The 27,829-nt window shown below is 44.8% G+C and overlaps 1 protein-coding gene across 1 annotated transcript; it reads right to left on the minus strand.

Annotated features, from left to right (window-relative positions):
- Nucleotides 1–863: 863 nt before the first annotated feature.
- Nucleotides 864–27,829, minus strand: LOC115120856 (mothers against decapentaplegic homolog 1-like). Its single transcript, XM_065024909.1, is given in 7 exon segments — nucleotides 864–3,370; nucleotides 3,555–3,811; nucleotides 4,154–4,375; nucleotides 6,788–6,900; nucleotides 7,948–8,281; nucleotides 12,578–13,193; nucleotides 27,687–27,829. Coding segments are annotated over 6 exon segments (1,470 nt in total). The 5' UTR covers nucleotides 12,978–13,193; nucleotides 27,687–27,829; the 3' UTR covers nucleotides 864–3,226.

The following is a 27,829-nucleotide window of genomic DNA, read 5'->3' on the forward strand; positions in this document are numbered from 1 at the left end:
TGATTCGGTTCCATTCCAGCCAGTAAAATTTGAGCCTGTCCTATAGCTCCTCCCATCAGACTCCACTATATCTGGTCACACCACTCCTCTATCCACACTCATTCTCCTCATATGGGTAGCCTAGTGGTTAGAGAGTTGGACTAGTAACCGGAAGGTTGCAAGTTCAAACCCCCGAGCTGACAAGGTAACAAATCTGTCGTTCTGCCCCTGAACAGGCAGTTAACGGTTAAGGCCGTCATTGAAAATAAGAATTTGTTCTTCACTGACTTGCGTAGTTAAATAAAGGTAAAAAATAAAATCTGAGAACTCACCCTTCAAAGAATCATACTTGCAAGATATGCAAAATATGACAAAATATGAATGATTTAGGTTATTTGAGGCTAAATATCATCTGTTTCCTTAAAGGCGCTACATGGCCATTAGGACGTCTGCATTGGTCATGCAGCATTTATGGTGATACAGCCTCTGCAGAAGTCAGGGCATTCCAAGCAGCGCAGAGCAGTTGTGAAGGAAGTTTTCAAGGAAGTGAGTTTGTGTTTATACAGAACCTCTCGCCCCCACCTACCATTAACAAATCATGTCAATACAGAGCCATCCGCATTTGTTACAAAATTTGAGAGGAGCACAGCGATGGGGTAGACTTCAATTTGGCCTCTAGAGGCTCCGCGATTGCGCCACACCACCCATACCGCGCCTCCGATCACATTTCAGATCAAGCTTAAATGGGCTCTTATGCAATATTTATACTGAACTTTCTTGAGCGTCAACTTGAAACTGTTATGTAGCTTATGATACCAACATTACACGTTTGGACATTGACATTAACGTTCTTTTATTCTTAAAAAATGAAAACAATACACAGGTAATGAAACAACTTTATTTATTGAATCTTCCAGTAGAGACTTGATATTCATGGAATAAAACTGCTTTCTGGGAGTACTACTCAGCAAAAACAGCGCAAAGAAAAAACGAAACAAAAAAACTAAGAGAAGAGGCAACAATCTGTGAAAGTGCAGATAACAAGAAACAACAAGAAAACATATTCAAAAAAATACAAAAATCATTACAACTTGTAATAGCGGATGGGGTTTTCTAAGCCTAAAATAATTGAAAGACAAAAAACAGTCATACAAATCATGTATTAGGTCCATCAGTAATTTACTCACCAGTGAAACTATTATTTTTTTCGGTCAACAAGTTCTGAAGGATGCCATTGTTTTATTAACTGTCTTTTTGTAAATGTTGCTGAGTTGATGCCTTTAGAGAATGTAACAGTAGAGATATATCCTCAATAGATTACCACACGTGTCATAATATCCATAAACCCTAGCGGTCAAACAGAGAAATGGTTCCAATCGTTTTTCCACCATTCATTTTCCCATAAGGGATTTTAGAAACATTTCAAATGAGGGCTGTATTTCTTTAGAAACATTTCAAATGAGGGCTGTATTTCATGAAGGCTTACCCTGGCGTGACATTTTGATAACCGTGGAAATCTCTATAGGACAAGGTGACTTTTAGTAATATATTCGCCCCCAAAAAATGAAGCGCTAATTAGCTGCTAATGTGGCTATCATAAAGAACTACAAATGCCGTGATGATCTGGACGAGCCTGCCGAATGGAATCTCTGGATTAACTATCTAATGTTAGCTAAATGCAGTAATGAATAAATTGGTTATATTTCTTTAAATGAACAATTCTGTAAACTTTCTTGTGCAAGTTCCAAATTGACAATACCTGTTAGCAAAGGTATCAGCTAGCGATGACGTGCAGGAGCTTGAAGGGATTTGTAAATCTAAGAGTAAATAGCATAATATACTGATAAAAGTCACCTTGTCCAAGAGACATTTACATGGTTATCAAAAACGTCAGGCCAGGGTTAGCTTCAAAACACAGCCCTTATTTTAAGTGTTTCTAAAATCCCCTATGGGAAAAATGATTGGAACCATTTCCCTGTTTGACCACTAGGTTTTATGGGTATTATGACACCTCCACTGTGGGGCTCTATGTGACTCTACAATTGATTATTTTCTTTTTTTTGCTGTACCATGCACAGCTAGGGTCAAACTGAACTATCATACGCTTGTGCCCATCTCTGTCTCTGTTTAGTGTCATTCTTCAGTCACTACCTAAACAAGCCAAACGGTGATTTGCTACACTAAACCAAACTACGCGTTTGCAAAACCGACTGCACAGCACTTTGATCTAATGTTGAGTATGCCTAAAACACGATTAAAATAGTTTAATTCAGTTGTAACACGGGTGTAACACAAGAGAAATATTTATTTATATACATTTTTTTTTTATCTTATGTCCTGTGAGCACAATCCCACAATGCCCACCTCACTCTCCCGCCCCGCTCCCACGGACGCCCTCTCCTGATTTCTCCTCATGACAGGGTTTGTAAATAATCTAAAGGGATTTTATGTAGGGGTCTTTTTCTTCAACTCTTTTTTAAATTTTATTTGCCAAAACCTTAAAAAACTAAAATTTTTAGGGTTCTGGGGGAGACATTTGTATTTACTGACCTCAGTATCTTCCTACGTTCTAAATATGTTCATAAGAAACATAATATTTCCATTTTTTCATCAATATTGGTTGTCTTCCAATTCTGTACACATTTATTATCGTTGTAGCAACACATGAAACTGGCTTTATGGGTTTCCAATGTTAACCCAAAAAACAGGGGAAGGGAAAACTGCCAGAACAAGATCAGGGACCCATATTCACGTATTAGAGTGCTGATCTATGTTCAGGTCCCCCCAGTCCATATACATTTATTCATTCTGATCTAAAAGGCCAAACTGATCCTCGTTCAGACTCTTTCTGAATATGGGCCCCATATGAGGAGGATACTTTGCGTAATGATGAATTGATGATTTGTTTATAATGATTAGAGTCTGATTGATAATTATTACAGTTGGTCACAAAGATCAAGTATCTTCCAGATGCTTCTATCTCACACCCCCACACATCCCAGTCTGCAATGTGCCCAATTTCAGACATAATCCCTCAAGTACAAACCCACCAGGGTTGGGGTCAATTCCATGTCAATACAGTAAATAAACTGAATTTCCTATTTTTATTTAGATTCTCTTAAAATTCCAGTTTACTTCCTGAATTGACTGATTTCAATTAGAATTGACCCCCAACCTGAAACCCACCCATCCCACTGGAACCTAAATGCTGGGTTTGGACAGCCCTGGGGCCTGGGGACAGTTTCGTCTAGGACACAGAGGAGATGGGGTTGTGGGGGGAGCCCATCTGGGTTAGCACCTTGTCCAGCCACTGCAGAGGACCGTGCAGGTGGATCTCAATCCAGCAGGGGGTGCTGGTCACGTCCTGGCGGTGGTACTCTGCACCCCAGCCCTGGGAGAGCAAGAGGAAGAGAGATATTCTCTTTAGGGACAGGTATTATCATCATGGCTCTTTCTCAATCGCATTTCCTTTATTCTTTGAATTTCCTCGTCTTCATCTCATGACCCCATTATTCATTCTGAACCATTTAACATTATATTCTCTATATTATGGGATGTATGTCTATGACGGTTACCTTGACGAAGCTCATGCGGATGGTGCACATCTTGGTCAGCTCGTAGACAGCCTCAAACCCGTGGTTGACGGACTGGGCCAGCAGCTCAGCAAACTCCTGGTTGTTAAAGATCTTGAGGCTGCAGCCGCTGGGGATCTTACAGACGGTGGTGGGGTGGAAGCCATGGTGGTAGTTACAGTTCCGACTCTGGACGAAGATGCTGCTGTCACTCAGACATTCAGCATACACTTCACCACCCACATAGTACAGGTGGACTCCTGGGGAGATGGGAAGAGAGGGTTACATGGGACTAGAATGGAGTAGAGTAGAGTACACTAGATTAGAACGGAATAGAATATTCTTGCCTTTGGCAACTTGCTTGGATTCTTAATTGATTGATTTTTTGTCGCACTGCTTTGCTTTATCTTGGCCAGGTTGCAGTTGTAAATGAGAACTTGTTCTCAACTAGCCTACCTGGTTAAATAAAGGTGAAATAAATCAAATAAAAAAATAAACACTGACACTAACAATTGAACCAGTCCTGTGGACAGTGTGTCCATGGCCTTATATTTGGGATAATATAAGGCAATATAAGTGTTCCCTTCCATGGCCATTTTTACCTTTGCCAATGTGTCGCCGGGTGTTCTCTATGGTTGAGTTGCGGTTGACGTTGGAGAGGAGGCCCAGGCAGAAACGGTTGCGGTTGTTGGACGGGTCGGTGAAGCCGTCGACCAGGACGCTGGTAGAGTTGGCCTGGAACGCCTCGCCCACCCGGTTGTTCAACTCGTAGTACACTATAGAGCACCAGTGTTTAGGTTCCTCGTAGGCCACCGGCTGAACATCTAGGAGAACGGGAGGAGAGGAGACAGGGATGAGAGGAGACAGGGATGAGAGGAGACAGGGATGAGAGGAGACAGGGATGAGAGGAGACAGGGATGAGAGGAGACAGGGAGGAGAGGAGACAGGGATGAGAGGAGACAGGGAGGAGAGGAGACAGGGAGGAGAGGAGACAGGGAGGAGAGGAGACAGGGAGGAGAGGGAGGTTGTTCAGCTTGTCGTACACTATGAAGCACCAGTGTTTATCCTCCTCATAGGCCACCGGCTGAACATCTGTACAGGATGTCAAACACACACAGAAAGGGTGAGATGTGTGTGTGATCAGACACACACACACACACACACACACACACACACACTGAGACATTTAAGCACGCACGTATAGATTGACTGGAGTGGCTCATGAGCATCAAGCCTTCTGTTCTGTTAAAGTCTGTCTGTCTAGTCTGACTTTGAGCTGCAGTCTGATATAGCAGATTTTCATCTTTCATCTCCTTCCTTTACTAGGATTAGAGAAAAAAATGGTGATTTGTATGTCGATGACAAAACGTGGGAAAGGTGTATGAAATGTGTGGTATGTGACTTTAAGTCTCACACAGAGAGCTATAGGTCATGTTTGCATACAATAGAAACAGAAAATCAATGCTGACAAATCCATCCAACCCCAGTAGACTGACTGAGGTCAGTCTGGACAGGGCCAGTCTTGATCAAATACTGTCCACTGACTGCGGGCAGTCTAGTCTGGTCTGGGATCAGTATTTATTGAGTCAAGCAGTCAGTCAATAGACCAAGCCGGTGCCCGCCTGGTGCCGTCTCTCTCTGCCCGATATCTTGGGTGAGCTTTATGCCAGCTGGCCCCCTCTCTCTAAGGGAGGGAGGGAGAGTTTATCCAAGCGGCATACTCCTCCCTAACATCCTCTGCTGAGAGTAGCGGCTATCAGGTGTATTTGGTCTATGCTTTTCCTAGATCCATCGGCCCGGCCCACAATGGAAACGGCCCGGACCTCTAGAACACTACATAGGATGCAGCTTGGCGAAGGACAGACAATTCCCCAATCGCCACTTCCAGGGAGTATTTCTCCACACCCATTGCAATATCCATCTGTGTGGGTGGGGATCCTACTGTGACTGGATGCGTAACAATTATATAGGGAGATTGGTAAGGAGATTGCAATACTGGTTTTAGCGAGCGTAAAACAGTTTGTACAATTCTGCCCAATACCTTGGCTGCTGAAAGTATCCACAGACTGTGTACTGTAGACACTTCAAAATTGCTTCAACTTCAAAAATCAAACCCCTTTGACACATTATCTTTTGCCATGTAAACAGCCTGCATGACTGGTGGCATACATGACTTTTGCGTATGGACTGGCTGTTCAGATGTGTGATGTGTAGGAATGCCAGATCTCCACAGCAACTAACGATTGGGGCGGCAGGGTAGCCTAGTGGTTAGAGCATTGGACTAGTAACCGAAAGGTTGCAAGTTCAAACCCCCGAGCTGACAAGATACAAATCTGTCGTTCTGCCCCTGAACAGGCAGTTAACCCACTGTTCCCAGGCCGTCATTGAAAATAAGAATTTGTTCTTAACTGACTTGCCTAGTAAAATAAAGGTAAAATAAAAATAAAATTGACTGAACCACAGTTGAGGTAGGTGGTAGCAAACAAGGGTTCTCAACAAGGTTTTTAAAATTTGAAACAAGTGTTTCAGATATAAAAGTTGGATGTAATTAGTGAGGCCAATTCTTAACAAGTTCTTAAAGAGCTTTCAGTTAATTACCACCGGCAGAGATGATGTCAGCCAGAAGCTTTTAAAGGCCTCGTAAAATCTGCTCTGAGACCAGATTTAATTGGCAGACTCTCTGATCTTTCCTCTGGGTTGCATGTATAGACTGACGCTTTTGTGTTCATCATACTAAAATCTAAAACCTAATGCCTCAAAATGGTGTGAGATACTCTGCTTTTCTGAACATGGATACGCATTCATGTTATTTTCCATTTACCCTGCATTAATGATCATATAAAATTCCCTTTTAATTAATATATTAATATTATATTAATATATGAAGGAAATTGTTTTCTAGCTAATCTTTTCCAACTCATGATGTGCAATTCTGAAGGTGATCACATGAATCACCCTGTATTTTAACAGAGGGATAAAGCACTTAGATCCGTTTTTCTTACTAGCTTTACAGCATGCATGAGAACTTTAATGAACACTGCCACAAACCCCAACAACCACGAATACTTTTCAAGTGTTACTTTCAACTACATAGCCTATTAAAACTGAGTTTGATTCACCACGACAAATAAAAAGCAGAGTGTGTCATGGTTGTGTACTTGTACCCAGAAAACCCCTTGTAGTACGAGCTGGTGGGGCGCTGACCGCTCTAAGAGGGTGATGTCACAACTGATTACCTGGCCTGTTGCTGATCTCCAGGGGCAACGCGGGGACCATCAGGTTGGTGTCCATGGGCTGAGGGCAGTCCTGAGTCATCCGCTCCTCTGGGGGCAAATAGGCTGGAGGGGGTCTCTGGAGGAGAGCAGGGAGAGGGGTCGGAGGGGGTTTAAACCAGAGAGAAAGAAGTCTTCCAACTGTCACTGTATACTGAACATTGACTTACCAGCTTTATCTGTTTTAGAGCCTTTGGTTTAGTCCAACATGCTACCCTACACCCGGGTTTCCCAAAGTCCTCGGGACCCCAAGGGGTGCACGTTTAGGGTTCTGCCCTAACACTACTACTAACACTAGCCAACAGGCTTTGATCATTTGAATCAGCTGTGTAGTGTTAGGGCAAAAACCAAAATGTGCACTCATTGGAGTCCCGAGGACCGAGTTTGGGAAACGCTGACCTACACAGTACAGCTACCTGAATATTCCTGTCATACATCCTTTACTTACTGTCATCGCCTACAGTAAGTCTATTGCTGCTTAGCCTATTCCATTGTTTATATTGGATCAGCCATTTGCCAAACACACACATATACACTGAGTGTCCAAAACATTATGAACACCTGCTCTTTCCCTGACAGACTGACCAGGTGAATCCAGGTGAATGTATGATCCCTTATTGATGTCACTTGTTAAATCCACTTCAATCAGTGTAGATGAAGGGGAGGAGACATGTTAAATAAGGGATGTTTAAGCCTTGAGACAATTGAGACATGGATTGTGTATGTGTGCCATTCAGAGGGTGAATGGGCAAGACAAAATATTGAAGTGCCTTTGAACGGGGTATGGTAGTAGGTGCCAGGTCGAACTGGTTTGAGTGTGTCAAGAACTGCAACGCTGCTTGGTTTTTCAAGCTCAACAGTTTCCTGTGTGTATCAAGAATGACCCACCACCCAAAGGACATCCAGCCAACTTGACACAACTGTGGGAAGCATTGGAGACAACATGGGCCAGCATCCCTGTGGAAAGCTTGACACCTTGTAGAGACCATGCCCCAGCCAGTTGAGGCTGTTCTGATGAAAAGGGTCTGCATCTCAATATTAGGAAGGTGTTCATAATGTTTTGTACACAGTGTAGATACCCAACAGGGTGATGCCATAATTTAATACATTGTTACCACACTAACCGTTATAAAAGTTATTAGTGAATTGTACCTGGCATCTGACCTGGCGGCTCACCTGGCATCTGAAATGGGCTGCCTGGGTCAGAGCTGGTGGGGGAGTGGGGGAAGGTTGCACTGCTGCCACTACCAGGGGAGCCGGGGTAGCTGTTCCCCCCAGGGGAGTGTGTCTGTGTCTGGGGGAAGTTCATCTGGATGTTCGCCTGGGAGAAGGACTCTGGGAAGGTGGCGTTCTGGGGCATGTGGGGCTCGTTCTGGTGCAGAGGGTTGCGGAAGCGTGGTAGCATGCTGTGTTTGGCATTGAACTCGCTATTCCGCGGGACCAACACCGGGGGCAGCACTGAGACAGAGGGGAGGAGAGAGGACATCAGGGTCATGTTCAGTTGGCATGGAACCGAAGAAAACAGACAGAAACATGGAGGGACAACCTGGACTTGCCCAATAAGAAATACATTTTGTTTTCTGCTGTTAAATGTTTTCTGTTGTGTACTCTAATGAACACGACCCAAGGTTAGTTACAGGAGCAGTTTCTGTATCTCTATACTGCTTTGAATGATAAGTTATGGCCCGATTCTGCACAAAATGGCTACAGGGTCTCTTGCACCATAGATAGACACTATATAACACATTCATAATAGGTGAGGCCAGTTCACGTTTCAAATGAAAAGGCACATCCAAATACACTCTGCTCTATAATCAATATTCCAATCATTAAATATTCTAGCCTTTACAACTCTCAGCAGACCTATTATTATTCCCCATTTAGTTTCATTGAGATGTTCAGAGCCTTTTTAGTTGAATACCTGCTATGATGCAAAGGCTGACCCTGCTAGCAAGGGTATTGTGGGTAGCGAGGGTAGGGGGTTAGCCCTCTCTTTGTGTCCCTAAGCCCCATGAGTCCAGTTAGCGCGCGCACACACACAGAGAGCCAGGATGGACTTCTTAATTACAGCATCATAAAATGCCTCTCTCTTTCTCTCTGTCTCTCTCTCTTTCCCTCCTCCCTCTCTCTCTATTCGCTATGCACATTTGCAGATGCCCCTGAATTTTTGGAATTGCAGCTTGCAGCGTGTTGGTTTAGCCAGCAGTATTTGGCCTCTGTACCAGACATCCTGTTCAGAGAAAACATCTCTGAGGTGAGTGAGTCCATTTATGAAGAAACTATCACATGGAGAAAAATATGATTGTGGCTGGATGGTGATGTGAGGTCCATTCAGAGGTATGAGATCAGATATAAACCACTAGAGATCTGTTCCACCAATATCCACAAATAGGTAATTAATATATCATTAAATAATACTGAAACTAAGAGTTTTGTCAATGGAGGCAGGTAGCCCAGCAGTTAAGAGCGTTGGGCTAGTAATCTGAAAAGTCGCTGGTTCAAAGCTCCAAGCTGGCAATGTGAAAAATCTGCCGTTCTGCCCTTGAGTAAGGCAGTTAGTTAAACCCCAGCAACAACTGCTCCCCAGGTGCCAATTATGTCAATTAAGGCAGCCCCCCACACCTCTCTGATTGGGTTAAATGCAAAAGACACATTTCGGTTGAATGCATTCAGTTGTGCAACTGACTAGGTATCCCCTATCCCAATAAAATGCTACAATGAGAAAGATTACTGGTCAAAAGTTGTGTTTTAAATTCTAATTATTATTTATCTCCTATTGAATACTATAGCATAACCAAATCCCAAGGTCGAGTCTGAACCCTGGCTATTGTTCTATATAAAACTAGTGTCAGGGCGTTTCATGTTATCTGTTCTATCCTGGTGTTACTGCTCTGGGACTAGCTCTGTCTGTGTCTGTGTCTCTGTGTGTGTGTGTGTGTGTGTGTGTGTGTGTGTGTGTGTGTGTGTGTGTGTGTGTGTGTGTGTGTGTGTGTGATGGGGGAGGTGTGGACGGACAGGTGCTACAGCTCAGTTGTTAAAACAAGTGTGTGAGGCGGGCATCCGCTCCTCCCTCCCATTGTGTGTTGCTTCCTGTCTCCTTCTTCCTCAGAGAAACACCACGTGTGTGTGGTGTGTGTGTGTGTTCCCCGGCCCGACCGGTCGCACAGAGCATGCCAAAAACAAAGCCCTCATTCTCCCCGGCTGGAATTTCCTGCTACACACACACACACACTCGCCCCCCTTCCTGTAGCACCCTGTGGACAGCTGTTTCTGTCTAGTCAGCTGGGCCTCATCTTCTGCTTAGCAGACAGACAAACGAGGACATTTGATGCCCCCTGTCCATTAGGGAAACAAATATCTTTCGGTTTCACATACACCCACACATACACACACACACGTGCATGCGTATAGGCACACGCACACACATGCATAAATACAGTACACGCACACAAGCACACACAGCTGATATTTCTGAGGCATATCTATAGTGTGTGGTGGTGTTTTGTTTCTCCTGACTCTCAGTTCAGACAGATTAGAACACCTGGCTGACACGGGGAGGATATGAAAGAGGGGGGAAGGAGAGAACATCTGCAGAAACCATGGGAAGGGGAAAACCACGAGCAGAGATGAGATAACATACGGCTGATGATAAGGGAGGAACAGGCTGCTGGGGTGGGTATGTTATGGGGTTGTGTGTATGGTTCACCATTAATGTTTCATGTTCAAGAGTGATGTGAAGGATCATAGGAAATGTAGAAACTATCAAAACACATTTCGAAAGGGGTCATAAATCAAACATGAAGTAAATGGGGAATTGGGCTGGAAAGATCTTAGTGGAGAAACTTTTGATATATTTACACAAAACTTAATTAAAAAGCACATCATCCTTGATGATAATTTTACGTTAACTTTTCAGCACAACATAAACCCTCTAATGTAGAGGTCGACCGATTAATCGGAATGGCCTATTAATTTGGGCCGATTTCAAGTTTTCATGACAATCAGAAATCGGTATTTTTGGGCACCGATTTTGCAGATTGTTTTTGTTTATTTATTGAATTATTTATTTTTTATTTTGTATACCTTTTTTTAACTAGGCAAGTCAGTTAAGAACACATTCTTATTTTCAATGACGGCCTAGGAACGGTGGGTTAACTGCCTTGTTCAGGGGCAGAATGACAGATTTTCACCTTGTCAGCTCGGGGGATCCAATCTTGCAAACATACAGTTAACAAGTCCAACGCTATAACCACCTGCCTCTTGTTGCACTCCATGAGGAGACTGCCTGTTACGCGAATGCAGTAAGCCAAGGTAAGTTGCTAGCTAGCATTAAACTTATCTTGTAAAAAAACAATCAATCAATCATAATCACTAGTTATGGTTGATGATATTACTAGTTTATCAAGCGTGTCCTGAGTTGCATATAATCAATGCAACGCTGTGGGATGATTTAACAAAAGCGCATTTGCGAAAAAAGCACAATAGTTGGACGACTGTACCTAACCATAAACACCAATGCCTTTCTTAAAATCAATACACAGAAGTATATATTTTTAAACCTGCATATTTAGCTAAAAGAAATCCAGGTTAGCAGGCAATATTAACCAGGTGAAATTGTGTCACTTCTCTTGCGTTCATTGCACGCAGAGTCAGTGTATATGCAACAGTTTGGGCAGCCTGGCTCAGTGCGAACTAATTTGCCAGAATTTTACGTAGTTATGACATAACATTGAAGGTTGTGCCATATAACAAGAATATTTAGACTTAGGGATGTCACCCGTTAAGATAAAATACCAAACGGTTCCGTATTTCACTGAAATAATAAACGTTTTGTTTTAGAAATTATAGTTTTCGGATTCTACCATATTAATGACCAAAGGCTCATATTTCTGTGTGTTATGTTATAATTAAGTCTATGATTTGATAGAGTAGTCTGACTGAGCGATGGTAGGCAGCAGCAGGCTCGTAAGCATTCATTCAAACATCACTTTTGTGCGTTTTGCCAGCAGCTCTTCGCAAGCACAACGCTGTTTATGACTTCAAGCCTATCAGCCTAATGGCTGGTGTAACCGATGTGAAATGGCTAGCTAGTTAGCGGGGTGCGTGCTAATAGCGTTTCAAACGTCACTCGCTCTGCGACTTGGAGTAGTTGTTCCCCTTGCTCTGCATGGGTAATGCTGCTGTTGTCGATGTGTTCCTGGTTCGAGCCCAGGTAGGGGCGAGGAGAGGGACGGAAGCTATACTGTTACACTGGCAATACTATAGTGCCTAAAAGAACATCCAATAGTCAAAGGTATATGAAATACAAATGGTATAGAGAAATAGTCCTATAAACACTATATTAACTACAACCTAAAACCTCTTACCTTGGAATATTGAAGTCTCATGTTAAAAGGAACCACCAACTTTCATATGTTCTCATGTTCTGAGCAAGGAACTCAAACGTTAGATTTTTTACATGGCACATATTGCACTTTTACTTCTCCAACACTTTGTTTTTGCATTATTTAAACCAAATTGAACATGTTTCATTATTTATTTGAGGCTAAATTGATTTTTATTGATGTATTATATTAAGTTAAAATAAGTGTTCATTCAGTATTGTTGTAATTGTCATTATTATAAATAAAAATTGGCCGATTAATCGGTAGTGGCTTTTTTTGGTCCTCCAATAATTGGTATCGGCGTTGAAAAATCATAATCGGTCGACCTCTACTCTAATGCTATAATATACCCCCCCCCCTCCCCACTCACCTGGACTATCCACTCTCTTGTAGTGGTACGGGTTGATGCAGACATCCTTCTGCTTGGAGCCAAACGGGTACTCACAGCACTCCAGAGCCTTGAGCTCATGATGAGACTGCAGGTCAGGCCACCTCCACACCCTACAGTAGATAACATGGGGTAAGCCCTTCCTGTGGGACACCTGGAGTCTTCCATCCAGAGAGCGAGGGATGGTGACACAGTTACTGGGCTGACCTGGGCAGCTCAGAGCCCTCTCCAACTCCTCCATTGCTCCCTTCTTCTTCTTCAGTTTCTTCACCAGCGCATCCACGGCTTTCTCCGCCCATTTTTCCTCTTCGTCTCCTTGTTTCCAGCCGAGGAGGCGCTTGACGGCCGGGCTGGTGAAGGAGAACAGGGAAGTGACGTTCATGGTGACGTTCGTGTCTGTCGCCTCTTGCGACCGTTGCGTTGTCGGGACGCTACACGTGAGTGTGCGGGGTTGGGTTTTACAATGGAGAGATAGTCCACTTGGTGAGGGAAAAAGTTGGATGTTAGAAGCTGCTGTTGTATTTTTTTAGGTGCCACTGAGATGGCTGGGTAGTCCTTGGTCTTCAAAGCTTCAGGACAGAACTTCTGAACAGGACACCTAGGAGGAAGATGGAGATTAAACCAATGCTAATGACATCCATAACACTTCTAACATAGACAAACAGAGTTCAACAGATTCCCTTCAAGTGGACAGTTGAAGGAAGAGATATCAGTGTTTCCACTAATCTTGCCTGAAAAGCAACTAGCGACCCTCCAAAGGAAACAGAGTGATTCTCTCTATTGGCAGGACAACATTGGCCGGGCGAGGAGAGAGGGCCAATGATGTCACTGTGTTATGACTTCTGGGAATTGACAGCAGTGGGGTCACAATGAACACCGTCCCATTACAGTCAGCAGCCATTCTCCAGATAACTTCCTGTACACACGGCCCTGTTACCATCACATAACCACTCTCAAATGTCACTCAGAGAGACCTCTGTTTCAATATCAACACTAGCAAACTAAGTAGAATGAAGTCATGTATTGGGCATGCATTCTGGGAAGTATGCTAGAAAGGACATTAGATCATAGAACTCTGCCATATCAATGGGGCAGTTACATACAATTATCTGCATTATCTAATAACATTCAGTATCCAAATGATTTAGTTGAATAAGAAAATACACATAAAACATAAATGTAATTAAACCAACAAAGCAGAATTGTTGAGGTAGGATTTGGCCGCACTTGAAAGGAAACAGAACTTTATTGACTACACTGGGTTTTTATATTATCAAAAGAATGTTCTATAAAACACTCAGCAACAAACAGCTTTAAGTGCAGGAATCAGCTAGCGACATCCAGGCCAATAAAAGAGGAAATGCATGGTGAAATTCAGGACAAATGTGCCCCATTCACTGAGGTCCCCTGACACCAATTCACCAGGAGAAACAAGCCCACTCTCTCCTTCTGGAGGGGAAATAAGAGACCAGGGACTCAATAGTTCATATTCCTTTTGAAGATATCAGCAGAGATGGAAACAAGTAGAATTTTGGTTGAGGATAGTATAGCCTACCCACTTTTCAGGTACCCACATAAATCTCTGCTTCATTGTACATCCATTTAATTGTAAACGTTATATACTGTATCTATCCACCACGACAAAAATACACACACGCGCGTATCACGACAAAAATACACACACGCGCGTATCACATTTGTACACCCACTGAGTCAGGTACTGCTACTATTCCTACTACTACTACTATTACCACTGCTACTGCTACTACTAATACTTCTAATGCTACTACTATTACTACGGCTACTATTACTACTGCTGCTGCTGCTACTACTACCACTACTATTACCACTGCTACTACTAATACTTCTAATGCTACTACTATTACTACTGCTACTATTACTACTGCTGCTGCTACTACTACTACTATTACCACTACTATTACTACTACTACTACTACTATTACCACTACTATTACTACTACTACTATTACTACCGCTACTACTATTACTATTCCTACTACTGCTACTATTACTACTACTATTATTACTGCTGCTACTACTGCTACTACTATTACTACTGCTATTACTACTATTACTACTGCTGCTGCTACTGTTACTACTACAATTATTACTACTGCTGCTGCTATTATTACTGCTACTACTGCTATTAATACTGCTGCTACTACCACTACTGCTGCTACTTCTACTACTACAACTACTATACTAATACTATTACCATTGCTACTGCTATTACTACTACTCTTACTATTACTACTGCTACGAATACTACTGCTGCTGCTGCTACTATTACTACTACTATTACCACTACTGCTGCTACTACTACTACTATTACCACTACTATTACTATTACCACTACTATTACTACTACTACTATTACTACCGCTACTACTATTACTATTCCTACTACTGCTACTATTATTATTACTATTCCTACTACTGCTACTATTATTGCTACTACTACTACTACTATTACTACTATTACAATTACTATTCCTACTACTGCTACTATTATTGCTACTACTAATACTACTGCTGCTACTATTACTACTACTATTACCACTACTGCTGCTGCTACTATTACTACTACTACTATTACCACTACTGCTGCTACTACTACTACTATTACCACTACTATTACTACTACTACTACTATTACCACTACTATTACTACTACTACTATTACTACCGCTACTACTATTACTATTCCTACTACTGCTACTATTATTGCTACTACTAATACTACTGCTGCTACTATTACAACTACTATTACCACTACTGCTGCTACTACTACTACTATTACCACTACTACTACTATTACTACTGCTGCTGCTACTATTACTACTACTACTATTACTACCGCTACTACTATTTCTATTCGTACTAATACTACTACTACTACTGCTACTATTACTACTACTATTATTACTACTGCTGCTACTATTACTACTATTACCACTACTGCTGCTACTATTACCACTACTACTGCTATTACTACTGCTGCTGCTACTACTACTGCTACTATTACTACTACTTCTAGTACTGCTACTATTACTACTGCCACTACTACTACTACTATTACTACTACTACTACCACCATTACTACTGCTGCTACTACTACTACTATTATTACTGCTACTACTACTACTACTAGTAGTACTACTGCTAGTACTATTACTACAGACTAACAGGCAGTGATGGTTCTGTGAGAACAGGTGCTGTTTATAACAGCTGGGTGTGTGTGTGTGTGTGTGTGGCGGGGTGCCATTGGAGGCCTGCTATTGCTAACCACGCTGACAGGGAAGCTGAAAGCTCCTCCTATATTTAGCCTAGCCGCGCAAACACATTTACTAATTTAAAAAGCGGTGTAAGGGGAAGGGAGAGGTATGTATGCGAGGGTATGTGTTTTATTGTATGTGTGTGTGTGTGTGTGTGTGTGTGTGTGTGTGTGTGAGAGAGAGAGAGATGGAGAAAGAGAGAGATAAGCTACAGCAAGGTAAACCTGGGCTTGAGGGCAGATATCCTCTGTCTGGCCTGCTGCTGACCAGGGCCAGGCCCACTCCCATGACACCACATTGGAGCAGCATTGTGTTTCAGCCATATGGGAGGAAGTACAGTTGAAGTAGGAAGTTTACATACACCTTAGCCTAACACATTTAAACTCAGATTTTCACAATTCCTGACATTTAATCAGAGTAAAAAATTCCCTGTCTTAGGTCAGTTAGGATCACCAATTTATTTTAAGAATGTGACATGTTAGAATAATAGTAGAGATAATTATTTCTTTCAGCTTTTATTTCTTTCATCACATTCCTAGTGGGTCAGAAGTTTACATACACTCAATTAGTATTTGGTAGCATTGGCTTTAAATTGTTCAACTTAGGTCAAATGTTTCAGGTAGCCTTCCACAAGCTTCCCACAATAAGTTGGGTGAATTTTGGCCCATTCCTCCTGACAAAGCTGTTTGTAGGCCTCCTTGCTCGCACACGCCTTTTCAGTTCTGCCCACAAATGTTCTATAGGATTGAGGCCAGGGCTTTGTGATGGCCACTCCAATACCTTGACTTTGTTGTCCTTAAGCCATTTTGTCACAACTTTGGAAGTATGCTTTAGGGTCATTGTCCATTTGGAAGACCCATTTGCGACCAAGCTTTAACTTCCTGACTGATGTCTTGAGATGTTGCTTCAATACATCCACATAATTTTCCTGCCTCATGATGCCATCTATTTTGTGAAGTGCACCAGTCCCACCTGCAGCAAAGCACCCCCAAAACATGCTGCCACCCCCGTGCGTCACAGTTGGGATGGTGTTCTTCGGCTTGCAAGCCTCCCCCTTTTTCCTCCAAACATAACTATGGTCATTATGGCAAAACAGTTATATTTTTGTTTCATCAGACCAGAGAACATTTCTCCAAAAAGTACGATCTTTGTCCCCATGTTCTGTTGCAAACCGTAGACTGGATTTTTTATGGCGGTTTTGGAGTAGTGGCTTCTTCCTTGCTGAGCAGCCATTTAGGTTATGTCGATATAGGACTTGTTTTACTGTGGATATAGATACTTTTGTACCTGTTTCCTCCAGCATCTTCACAAGGTCCTTTGCTGTTGTTCTGGGATTGATTTGCACTTTTCGCACCAAAGTACGTTCATCTCTAGGAGACAGAACGCGTCTCCTTCCTGAGCGGTATGACGGCTGCGTGGTCCCATGGTGTTTAAACTTGTGTACTATTGTTTGTACAGATGAACATGGTACCTTCATCAGACATTTGGAAATTGCTCCCAAGGATGAACCAGACTTCTGGAGGTCTACAATTTTTTTTCTGAGGTCTTGGATTTCTTTTCATTTTCCCATGATGTCAAGCAAAGAGGCACTGAGTTTGAAGGTAGGCCTTGAAATACATCCACAGGTACACTTCCAATTGACTCAAATTATGTCAATTAGCCTATCAGAAGCTTCTAAAACCATGACATAATTTTCTGTAATTTTCCAAGCTGTTTAAAGGCACAGTCAACTTAGTGTGTGTAAACTTCTGACCCACTGGAAATGTGATACAGTGAATTATAAGTGAGATAATCTGTCTGTAAAAAATGACTGGAAAAATGACTTGTGTCATTGCACAAAGTAGATGTCCTAACCAACTTGCCAAAACTATAGTTTGTTAAAACCTGTTGTGACTAGGGGGCAGTATTTTCATTTTTGGAAAAATAACGTACCCAAAGTAAACGGGATATTTTGTTTGGACAAGATGCTAGAATATGCATATAATTGACAGCTTAGGATAGGAAACACTCTAGAGTTTCCAAAACTGTACAAATATTGTCTGTGAGTATAACATAACTGATATTGCAGGGGAAAGCCTGAGAAAAATCCAATCCGGAAGTGCTGTGTGTTTTGAAAGCTCTGTGTTCCAATGCATCCCTATTGAGCAGTGAATGGGCTATCAACCAGATTACTTTTTCTACGTATTCCCCAAGGTGTCTACAGCATTGTGGCGTAGTTTTACGCATTTATGTTGAAGAATACCCATAAGCGGCTACATTGTGTAAGTGGTCACCTGATGGCTCTCAGAGTGACTCTCGCGTAAAATACAGAGGTAGCCATTTTTCCAATCGGTCCTACTGAAAAACCAATTGTCCCGGTGGATATATTATCGAATAGATATTTGAAAAACACCTTGAAGATTGATTATAAACAACATTTGCCATGTTTCTGTCGATATTATGGAGCTAATTTGGAATATTTTTTGGCGTTTTCGTGACCGTAATTTCCGGTCGATTTCTCAGGCAAATGTGAAGAACAAACTAAACTATTTCAAACTTTCTAGAAATTTTCCAGATTGACTGACCTTCATGTCTTAAAGTAATGATGGATTGTCATTTCTCTTTGCTTATTTGAGCTGTTCTTGCCATTATATGGACTTTGTCTTTTACCAAAAATATCTTCTGTATACCACCCCTACTTTGTCACAACACACCTGTTAATTGAAATGCATTCCAAGTGACTACCTCATGAAGCTGGTTGAGAGAATGCCAAGAGTGTGCGCAGCTGTCATTAAGGCCAAGTGTGGCTACTTTGAATAATCTGTTTTGTTTAACACTTTTTTGGTTACTACATGATTCCATATGTGTTATTTCATAGTGTTGATGTCTTCACACTTGTTCTACAATGTAGAAAATAGTAAAGAATAAAGAAAAACCCTTGAATGAGTAGGTGTGTCCAAACTTTTGACTGGTACTGTACATTACAGTACCAGACAATATGTATTTTTAAGTTGTAGATTTTATTGTGTATTTAATGACTTTGTAAATGGTAAATTATTGAATTTGAAATAAACCATTCTCTCTAACAGGTTTTCCCGCCATTCTGGGATGAGATTCCCTTTCCATGAACGGAAAAGGAGATCAAATTAAAAAGCAATGATACACAACTCCATACCAAAGACAGCTCTTGTCTGTCAATCTCAAACACAACCCTGCTTTGAGGGGCCAGTCAGACAGTCAGACAGTCAAACAGACAGTCAGTCAAACAGTTGGCCAGATAGTCAGTCAGACAGTCGGTCAGATAGACAGTCAGTCGGTCAGACAGAGAGTCAGTCAGTCAGATAGTCAGACAATCGGTCAGATTGTCAGAGTCAGTCAAACAGTCAGATAGTCGGTCAGATAGTCAGACAGTCAGTCAGTCAGAAAGTCAGTCAATAAGTCGGTGAGATAGTCAGTCAGTCAGTCAGTCACTCACTCACTCACTCACTCAGACAGTCACTCAGTTAGACAGTCAGTCAGTCAGTAAGTCAGGCAGATTGTCAGACAGTCAGTCACTCACTCAGACAGTCAGTCACTCAGACAGTCAGTCAGTTAGTCGACAGCCCATCTCACCACACGCTCCAGACCAGCTGCAAAAAAACAACTCGTAATCCAATTCAGATGGAGGATTCCAGGAAAGTAGAGAGTGATAGACTGTAACAGGAACATCTGGACAGACAGGGCTCTCTACACAATCACCTACTGTCAACAACATCATACACTTGGATTAGATCTTCTGGATTTCTCCAGTCCAGACCTTACTTGGGTATTTCCAAACATGAGGATCTGAAGGGAATAGGTGTGACTTTCGCTCACAGTTAAAAACGGTACGTTTTATTTAGCTATTTCAGTCCAAAAAAACAGGATGTTTCTTCTGTCAATTGCCATCATTAGAATCTACTAATCTACAACCTGAGGAGGATCTATAATGTATGACCAATATATGATCAGAGTTTGATCAGCATTACTGTCACGCTTGTCCTCTTCTTCTGACGAGGACTAGCAAGGATCGGACCAAAGCGTAGCGTTGTACGTGTTCATGACGATATTTATTCAACTCAGAACACTAAAACAAAAATAACAACGAGAATGATACGAAACAAAACATGTCTGGTGACATACACAAAGCCCAAAAATAATCACCCACGAAACACAATAGAAAACAGGTTCCTAAATATGGTTCTCAATCAGGGACAACGATTGACAGCTGCCTCTGATTGAGAACCATACCAGGCCAAACACAGAAATAGCAAATCATAGAAAAACTAACATAGACAACCCACCCAACTCACGCCCTGACCATACTAAAACAAAGACATAACAAAATAACTAAGGTCAGAACGTGACATTACCCCCCCCCCCAAAGGTGCGAACTCCGGCCGCAAAATCTGAACCTATAGGGGAGGGTCTGGGTGGGTGTCTGTCCGCGGTGGCAGCTCTGGCGCGGGACGTGGACCCCACCCCACCATAGTCTTTGTCCGCCTCCTCAACCGCCTCCGTGGCCTCTTTCGAGCGGCGACCCTCGCCGCCGACCTCGGACTGGGGACCCTAGCAGTGGGTCCCGAAAGGACAGGAGATTCCGGCAGCACCGGACAGGTGGAAGACTCCGGCAGCGCCGGAGTGACGGGCGGCTCCGGCCGCTCCGGACAGACGGAAGACTCCGGCGGCTCCGGACAGACGGGCGGCTCCGGCGGCTCCGGACAGACGGGCGGCTCCGGTGGCTCCGGACAGACGGGCGGCTCCGGCGGCTCCGGACAGCTCCGGTGGCTCCGGACAGACGGGCGGCTCCGGACAGACGGGCGGCTCCGGACAGACGGGCGGCCCCGGCGGCTCCGGGCAGACGGGCGGCTCCGGACAGACGGGCGGCTCCGGACAGACGGGCGGCTCCGGACAGACGGGTGGCCCCGGGCAGACGGGCGGCTCCGGGCAGACGGGAGACTCCGGCGGCTCCGGACAGACGGGAGACTCCGGCGGCTCCGGACAGACGGGAGACTCCGGCGGCTCCGGACAGACGGGAGACTCCGGCGGCTCCGGACAGACGGGAGACTCCGGCGGCTCCGGACAGACGGGCGGCTCCGGACAGACGGGCGGCTCCGGACAGACGGGCGGCTCCGGGCAGACGGGCGGCTCCGGGCAGACGGGCGGCTCCGGACAGACGGGCGGCTCCGGACAGACGGGCGGCCCCGGACAGACGGGCGGCCCCGGCGGCTCCGGCAGACGGGCGGGGCAGACGGGCGGCTCCGGGCAGACGGGAGACTCCGGCAGCTCCGGACAGACGGGAGACTCCGGCAGCTCCGGACAGACGGGAGACTCCGGCAGCTCCGGACAGACGGGAGACTCCGGCAGCTCCGGACAGACGGGAGACTCCGGCAGCTCCGGACAGACGGGAGACTCCGGCAGCTCCGGACAGACGGGAGACTCCGGCAGCTCCGGACAGACGGGAGACTCCGGCAGCTCCGGACAGACGGGAGACTCCGGCAGCTCCGGACAGACGGGAGACTCCGGCAGCTCCGGACAGACGGGAGACTCCGGCAGCTCCGGACAGAGTGGAGACTCCGGTAGCTCCGGACAGAGGGGAGACTCCGGCAGCTCCGGACAGAGGGGAGACTCCGGCAGCTCCGGACAGAGGGGAGACTCCGGCAGCTCCGGACAGACGGGAGCACCTGTAGGGAGGAGACGGAGAGACAGCCTGGTGCAGGGATCTGCCACCGGAGGGCTGGTGCGTGGAGGTGGCACCGGAAAGACCGGACCGTGAAGGCGCACTGGAGGTCTCGAGCACAGAGTCTGCCCAACCTTATGGCTGAATGCTCCCTGTAGCCAGGCCAGTGCGGTGAGGTGGAATAGCCCACACTGGGCTGTAGTGGCGAACCGGGGACACCATGCGTAGGGCTGGTGCCATGTACCCCGGCCCGAGGAGACGCACTGGAGACCAGATGCGCTGAGCCGGCTTCATGGCACCTGGCTCGATGCCCAACCTAGTCCGGCCGATACGAGGCGCTGCTATGTACCGCACCGGGGACACCGTGCGCCTCACAGCATAACACGGTGCCTGCCCGGTTCCTCTCTCTCCACGGTAAGCACGAGGAGTTGGCACAGGTCTCCTACCTGACTTCGCCACACTCCCCGTGTGCCCCCCACCAATACATTTTTGGGGCTGCCTCTCGGGCTTCCAGCCGCGCTGCCATGCTGCCTCCTCATACCGCCGCCTCTCAGCTTTTGCTGCCTCCAGCTCTGCCTTGGGGCGGCGATATTCCCCAGCCTGTGCCAAGGGTCCTTTGCAGTCTAGGATCTCATCCCATGTTCAGGAGTCCTGAGAGATCGCTGCTGTTGCTGCCCGTTACCACGCTGCTTGGTCCTTTGGTGCTGGGCGATTCTGTCATGCTCGTCTTCTTCTTCTGACGAGGAGTAGGAAGGATCGGACCAAAGCGCAGCGTGGTACGTGTTCATGACGATATTTATTCAACTCAGAACACTAAAACAAAAATAACAACGAGAATGATACGAAACAAAACAGTCCTGTCTGGTGACATACACAAAGACAGAAAATAATCACCCACGAAACACAATAGAAAACAGGCTCCCTAAATATGGTTCTCAATCAGGGACAACGATTGACAGCTGCCTCTGATTGAGAACCATACCAAACACAGAAATAGCAAATCATAGAAAAACTAACATAGACAACCCACCCAACTCACGCCCTGACCATACTAAAACAAAGACATAACAAAATAACTAAGGTCAGAACGTGACAATTACTGTATGAAAAAGGAAAAATGGGATTGTATTCACGCTTGAAACAGACAATGCTCATATGGGGTTGTCTGTGGACCAGTCAAAATAGAATGGGGGCCGGTGTTGTGCCCTACTCTGGACTGTATAGAATGGGGCCGGTGTTGTGCCCTACTCTGGACTGTATAGAATGGGTCCGGTGTTGTGCCCTACTCTGGACTGTATAGAATGGGTCCGGTGTTGTTGTGCCCTACTCTGGACTGTATAGAATGGGTCCGGTGTTGTGTCCTACTCTGGACTGTATAGAATGGGGCCGGTGTTGTGTCCTACTCTGGACTGTATAGAATGGGGCCGGTGTTGTGCCCTACTCTGGACTGTATAGAATGGGGCCGGTGTTGTGCCCTACTCTGGACTGTATAGAATGGGGCCGGTGTTGTGCCCTACTCTGGACTGTATAGAATGGGTCCGGTGTTGTTGTGCCCTACTCTGGACTGTATAGAATGGGTCCGGTGTTGTGTCCTACTCTGGACTGTATAGAATGGGGCCGGTGTTGTGCCCTACTCTGGACTGTATAGAATGGGTCCGGTGTTGTGCCCTACTCTGGACTGTATAGAATGGGTCCGGTGTTGTTGTGCCCTACTCTGGACTGTATAGAATGGGTCCGGTGTTGTGTCCTACTCTGGACTGTATAGAATGGGGCCGGTGTTGTGTCCTACTCTGGACTGTATAGAATGGGGCCGGTGTTGTGTCCTACTCTGGACTGTATAGAATGGGGCCGGTGTTGTGCCCTACTCTGGACTGTATAGAATGGGGCCGGTGTTGTGCCCTACTCTGGACTGTATAGAATGGGGCCGGTGTTGTGCCCTACTCTGGACTGTATAGAATGGGGCCGGTGTTGTGTCCTACTCTGGACTGTATAGAATGGGGCCGGTGTTGTGTCCTACTCTGGACTGTATAGAATGGGGCCGGTGTTGTGCCCTACTCTGGACTGTATAGAATGGGGCCGGTGTTGTGCCCTACTCTGGACTGTATAGAATGGGGCCGGTGTTGTGTCCTACTCTGGACTGTATAGAATGGGGCCGGTGTTGTGTCCTACTCTGGACTGTATAGAATGGGGGGGCCCTACTCTGGACTGTATAGAATGGTGTTGTGCCCTACTCTGGACTGTATAGAATGGGGCCGGTGTTGTTGTGCCCTGCTCTGGTCTGTATAGAATGGGGCTGGTGTTGTTGTGCCCTACTCTGGACTGTATAGAATGGGGCTGGTGTTGTTGTGCCCTACTCTGGTCTGTATAGAATGGGGCTGGTGGTGTTGTGCCCTACTCTGGACTCTATAGAATGGGGCTGGTGTTGTTGTGCCCTACTCTGGTCTGTATAGAATGGGGAGGGTTTGGGCTACTCTGATAGACTTACATTAGCTTTATACAGAATGTTCTGAGAACAGGAGTGGTAAAAATGTAAATGAGAAACCAAAGGTAATGTGATTGGTAAGGTTTCAGTATCACCTTGTTAGTCCTCAGACACAATAACTACAAAGCTAGATCACACACTATCTGATAAATGGTTACTACAAGTCATTATTTGATCACTGGTCGTTGGTTACTACAGGCGACCCCGTAGATCTGTGATAATCTGATATCCGATCCCCCTCCTAAAAGGTAAGCCTGACCTACACTTTTCTTTCTTTCCTAAATCACATTAACCTCCCAAACATCTTCCAGCCCAGCCGTCCCCTTCTCTAACCTCTCTTACCCAACACATACTTAGGGTGTGTCCCAAATGGCACCCTATTCCCTACACAGTGCACATACTGCTATGGGCCCTATAGGTTGTGTAATATATAGAGAATAGGATGCCATTTGGGATGCAGAGTTACGCCTCTCCCTTACACAAGTAGGGTCCAATTAAGCATCACACAAATATCTGTAGCGGACAGGTCCCACTCTTATCCGCCCTCTGCCCATTTAAGCTGAAACACACGCCGCCGTTTACACAAGAGCTCCATAAAAGTGCCCAGGCAGAGCTATATATCTATCTCCCTTCCTTGCCTGCCATTCATTCAGCCTGTATTGGGTTAGTGCGCTAACTGGCGCTAACGCTAACCCATTGGTGAGTAGTTAGCATAGCGAGGCAGAATTAATGGGAGTCAGAGGGATCGAATAGGTTAGCCCATGATCACATGTCATTTACAAGGCCTGTTAGCCTGACCTGTGCCATTCCAAGCCTGCGCTAGGTGCTAGCCACCAATCCCTACCAACCCCATTGATCATTTTGCGCTAGCTGCTTCAGTCAGTGCTGTTAATCAATTTAGGGGCCGGGGCTGTAGGATGAGGAGCCAGTAATGATGCTCTCTGCTCTCTCCCCAGAGACGGGGCATTATAAAGAAGTTACATTATTTATCAGCAGGGCCTGGACGGGGCTTCCATTAGCCCCCACTCAATTGAGTCGCTGGCTATGAAGGGAGGAGTGGATGGAGAGAGGAATAAAGAGAAGCAGAGAGATAAAGAATAGAGGAGAGAGGGATAAAGAGATGGAGAGAGATAACGAATAGAGGAGAGAGGGATAGGAGAGGAGGGTGTGTGTGCGTGCGTGCGTTCGTCCGTGTGTATGTGCAAGTGTGTCTGAGAGAGAGAAAAAGAGTGAACAGAGAGGCCAAGGGAGGAAAGAGGGAGAGAGAGGGAAAGTGAGAGGGGGAAAGAGTGAGGAGAGAGAGAGAGGAACGAGGGAGGAGAGAGAAGGGGGATGCAAATTCTCGTTAATACACACACTGTCTAGCCTCTCGGCGTAAACCTTCCACTTCACACAAGAGTGTTCCCTCTAACTGTCAGCTCAGCAGCCCAACACAAATAGTGACTGTATGGCCTCTTTGTGCTGTCTCCCTCTCACTCTGTGTGGCCTGACCCATCGCCATGGACGAGGTGTGTCTATTCCATGTATTATGTGTTCATTAATACACAGATAACAATCATCAAGTGCCAAAACTGGATATCAAAATTCAATGAATGAGTATCAATGAATGATCTCCAAAAAGCAGCCAAGAGAATGTGTTTCGGCAAGCAGGCCCTCACGAACTAGGCCTACCCACAACACCACAACACCCAAACAACCATACCTCCCCAGCCTCTACAGTAGACAGAAATAACCAGACAGACAGACAGACAGACAGACAGACAGACAGGAAGACAGAGAGGTGTTGCCCTTGGTGACTAGACACAGCATTGACCCAGGAGGTCTACACAAATCTAGGGTCAGTTATCACACACACACACACATCCACCACACCTCACGTTAGCCACAAACATAACTCACCCACTGTAACCAACACATGGGCTTTCAATCAGCTATCCCAACCATCCAAACCATCCCAGGCATTTGGGGTAAGTGTTGTGTTTGTGGTGGTTGGGATGGTCGGAAGGACACCTCAGGCCAACACATCATGAGGGGTCTGGGAGGGGTCGGACATATAGAGAAGGACTATTCTGAGGACACCTCAGGCCAACACATCATGAGGGGTCTGGGAGGGGTCGGACATATAGAGAAGGGCTATTCTGAGGATGCCTCTGTCTGAACTGAGAATGATGTTATGGCTGGAGACTGGAATGTGGTTAGCTTGTTTATTCCTATAAGGGGGAAATGTCTCTCCAAGTCCACCATGTGCTGTACCAGACTGAATACAGGAGATGTCCACCTATAGATGAATAGAAGAGGAACTGAGAAATGTGCCATTTCCTCTGTATAAGATCCAGGTTAAATGTCTAAGCTAAGACTGGACTCATTTTTACAGTGGTAACTACACAGAAGAATACCCCATTCTCTGAGATAATGTTGCATATGAATGATCAATATCACTATCAACACTGGGATTTAGAGATACAGTAGACATGTCCCTTTCACTCCTTCTATTATCCTGTCTTTAGCGAACCCAACAGCTATCTGTTATCATTCCAGAAATATCACATCTTTAGAACTATGTAACACAGGCATTGCATCACAATCGTTATATCTATTTAAAAGTTTGAATAAAGCCAAACTGTCACGTCTACAGTGTGCCCCACAACAACAAAAAACAGAAACAAATTGTTCATTTATAATAAAATGAAAACACAAACACAAATTTGACAAGAATGCTGCAGGATTCAACAATTGTACTAAATCATGGACAAGGACAAATTCCAGTCCTTTGAGTAATCTGATATGTCATCTTCAATGATGTCAGGAGATCTGGCCCTGCTGCTCAGGGTCTCACAGTCACACAGGCTTGCTCTGCATCCATGAGACATGGAACACACACACACATACATATGTGCACACAATGCACGCATGTGCACACAATGCACGCATGTGCACGCGCGCGCAAACACACACGATGGAAAAGATAGATAGCCTATGTTGATTATTTAAAGCAAGTAATTTAGCAATGAGACACAGCTTCCCTCCAAATGGACACTGACGTTGAGATGAAGATCATTGTTAATATCCAATTAAATATCGCAAATCTTGGTTTTGCATCTTGGTTTTGCTGCTACATGCATGAACATAGATCAAATAATCTGCATGACATTTACCAATGGAAAGTAAAAATGTGATGTTGATACTATTTCTGAGTACAAGAGGCCTACATCAGTAGCATATTAGATTTAATCACAACAAATACAGATGGACAGACTGATATTGAACATCATACCAACACAATGCATCACAAAGGTTAACCATCAATGCAGACTGACAGATTGAAATACACACATCGTGCACACACACTATGAATATTTTTTCACAAGTACGTGTTCCAACTGTAGAATACACGACAAGACAATGTTACAAATATGAAATTAATCCCACATTCTACGAACGTTAATTGCCAATCAATCTCTGTTGCCAAATATGATAGAAAAGTTTGAAGCCTCAAAATACATTTTCACTGTCTCTATCCCTTTTAAAAAGTTGCAAATACTATTTTCTTATAAGCAATAGATCTAGTCAACCGAACATACTCATTCCCCCAAGATTGTTGATGTTTCGACGGGTGAAAAATAAAGTTTACAGTACCTTATAAACAGCTATCAAGCTCGCTCTCAACCCTCCCATACTATACAGCTGCCTGTCTCTGGTCTCCTCGCGCTGGCGTCAGGGAGTCGCTGGGCCGTCGCACCCTCCGCGGAGCGCCAGTATCATGCCGCGGGATACAGTTT

This window comes from Oncorhynchus nerka, linkage group LG11 (genome assembly GCF_034236695.1).
Source record: "Oncorhynchus nerka isolate Pitt River linkage group LG11, Oner_Uvic_2.0, whole genome shotgun sequence".
In the NCBI taxonomy this organism is placed as follows: Eukaryota; Metazoa; Chordata; class Actinopteri; order Salmoniformes; family Salmonidae; genus Oncorhynchus; species Oncorhynchus nerka.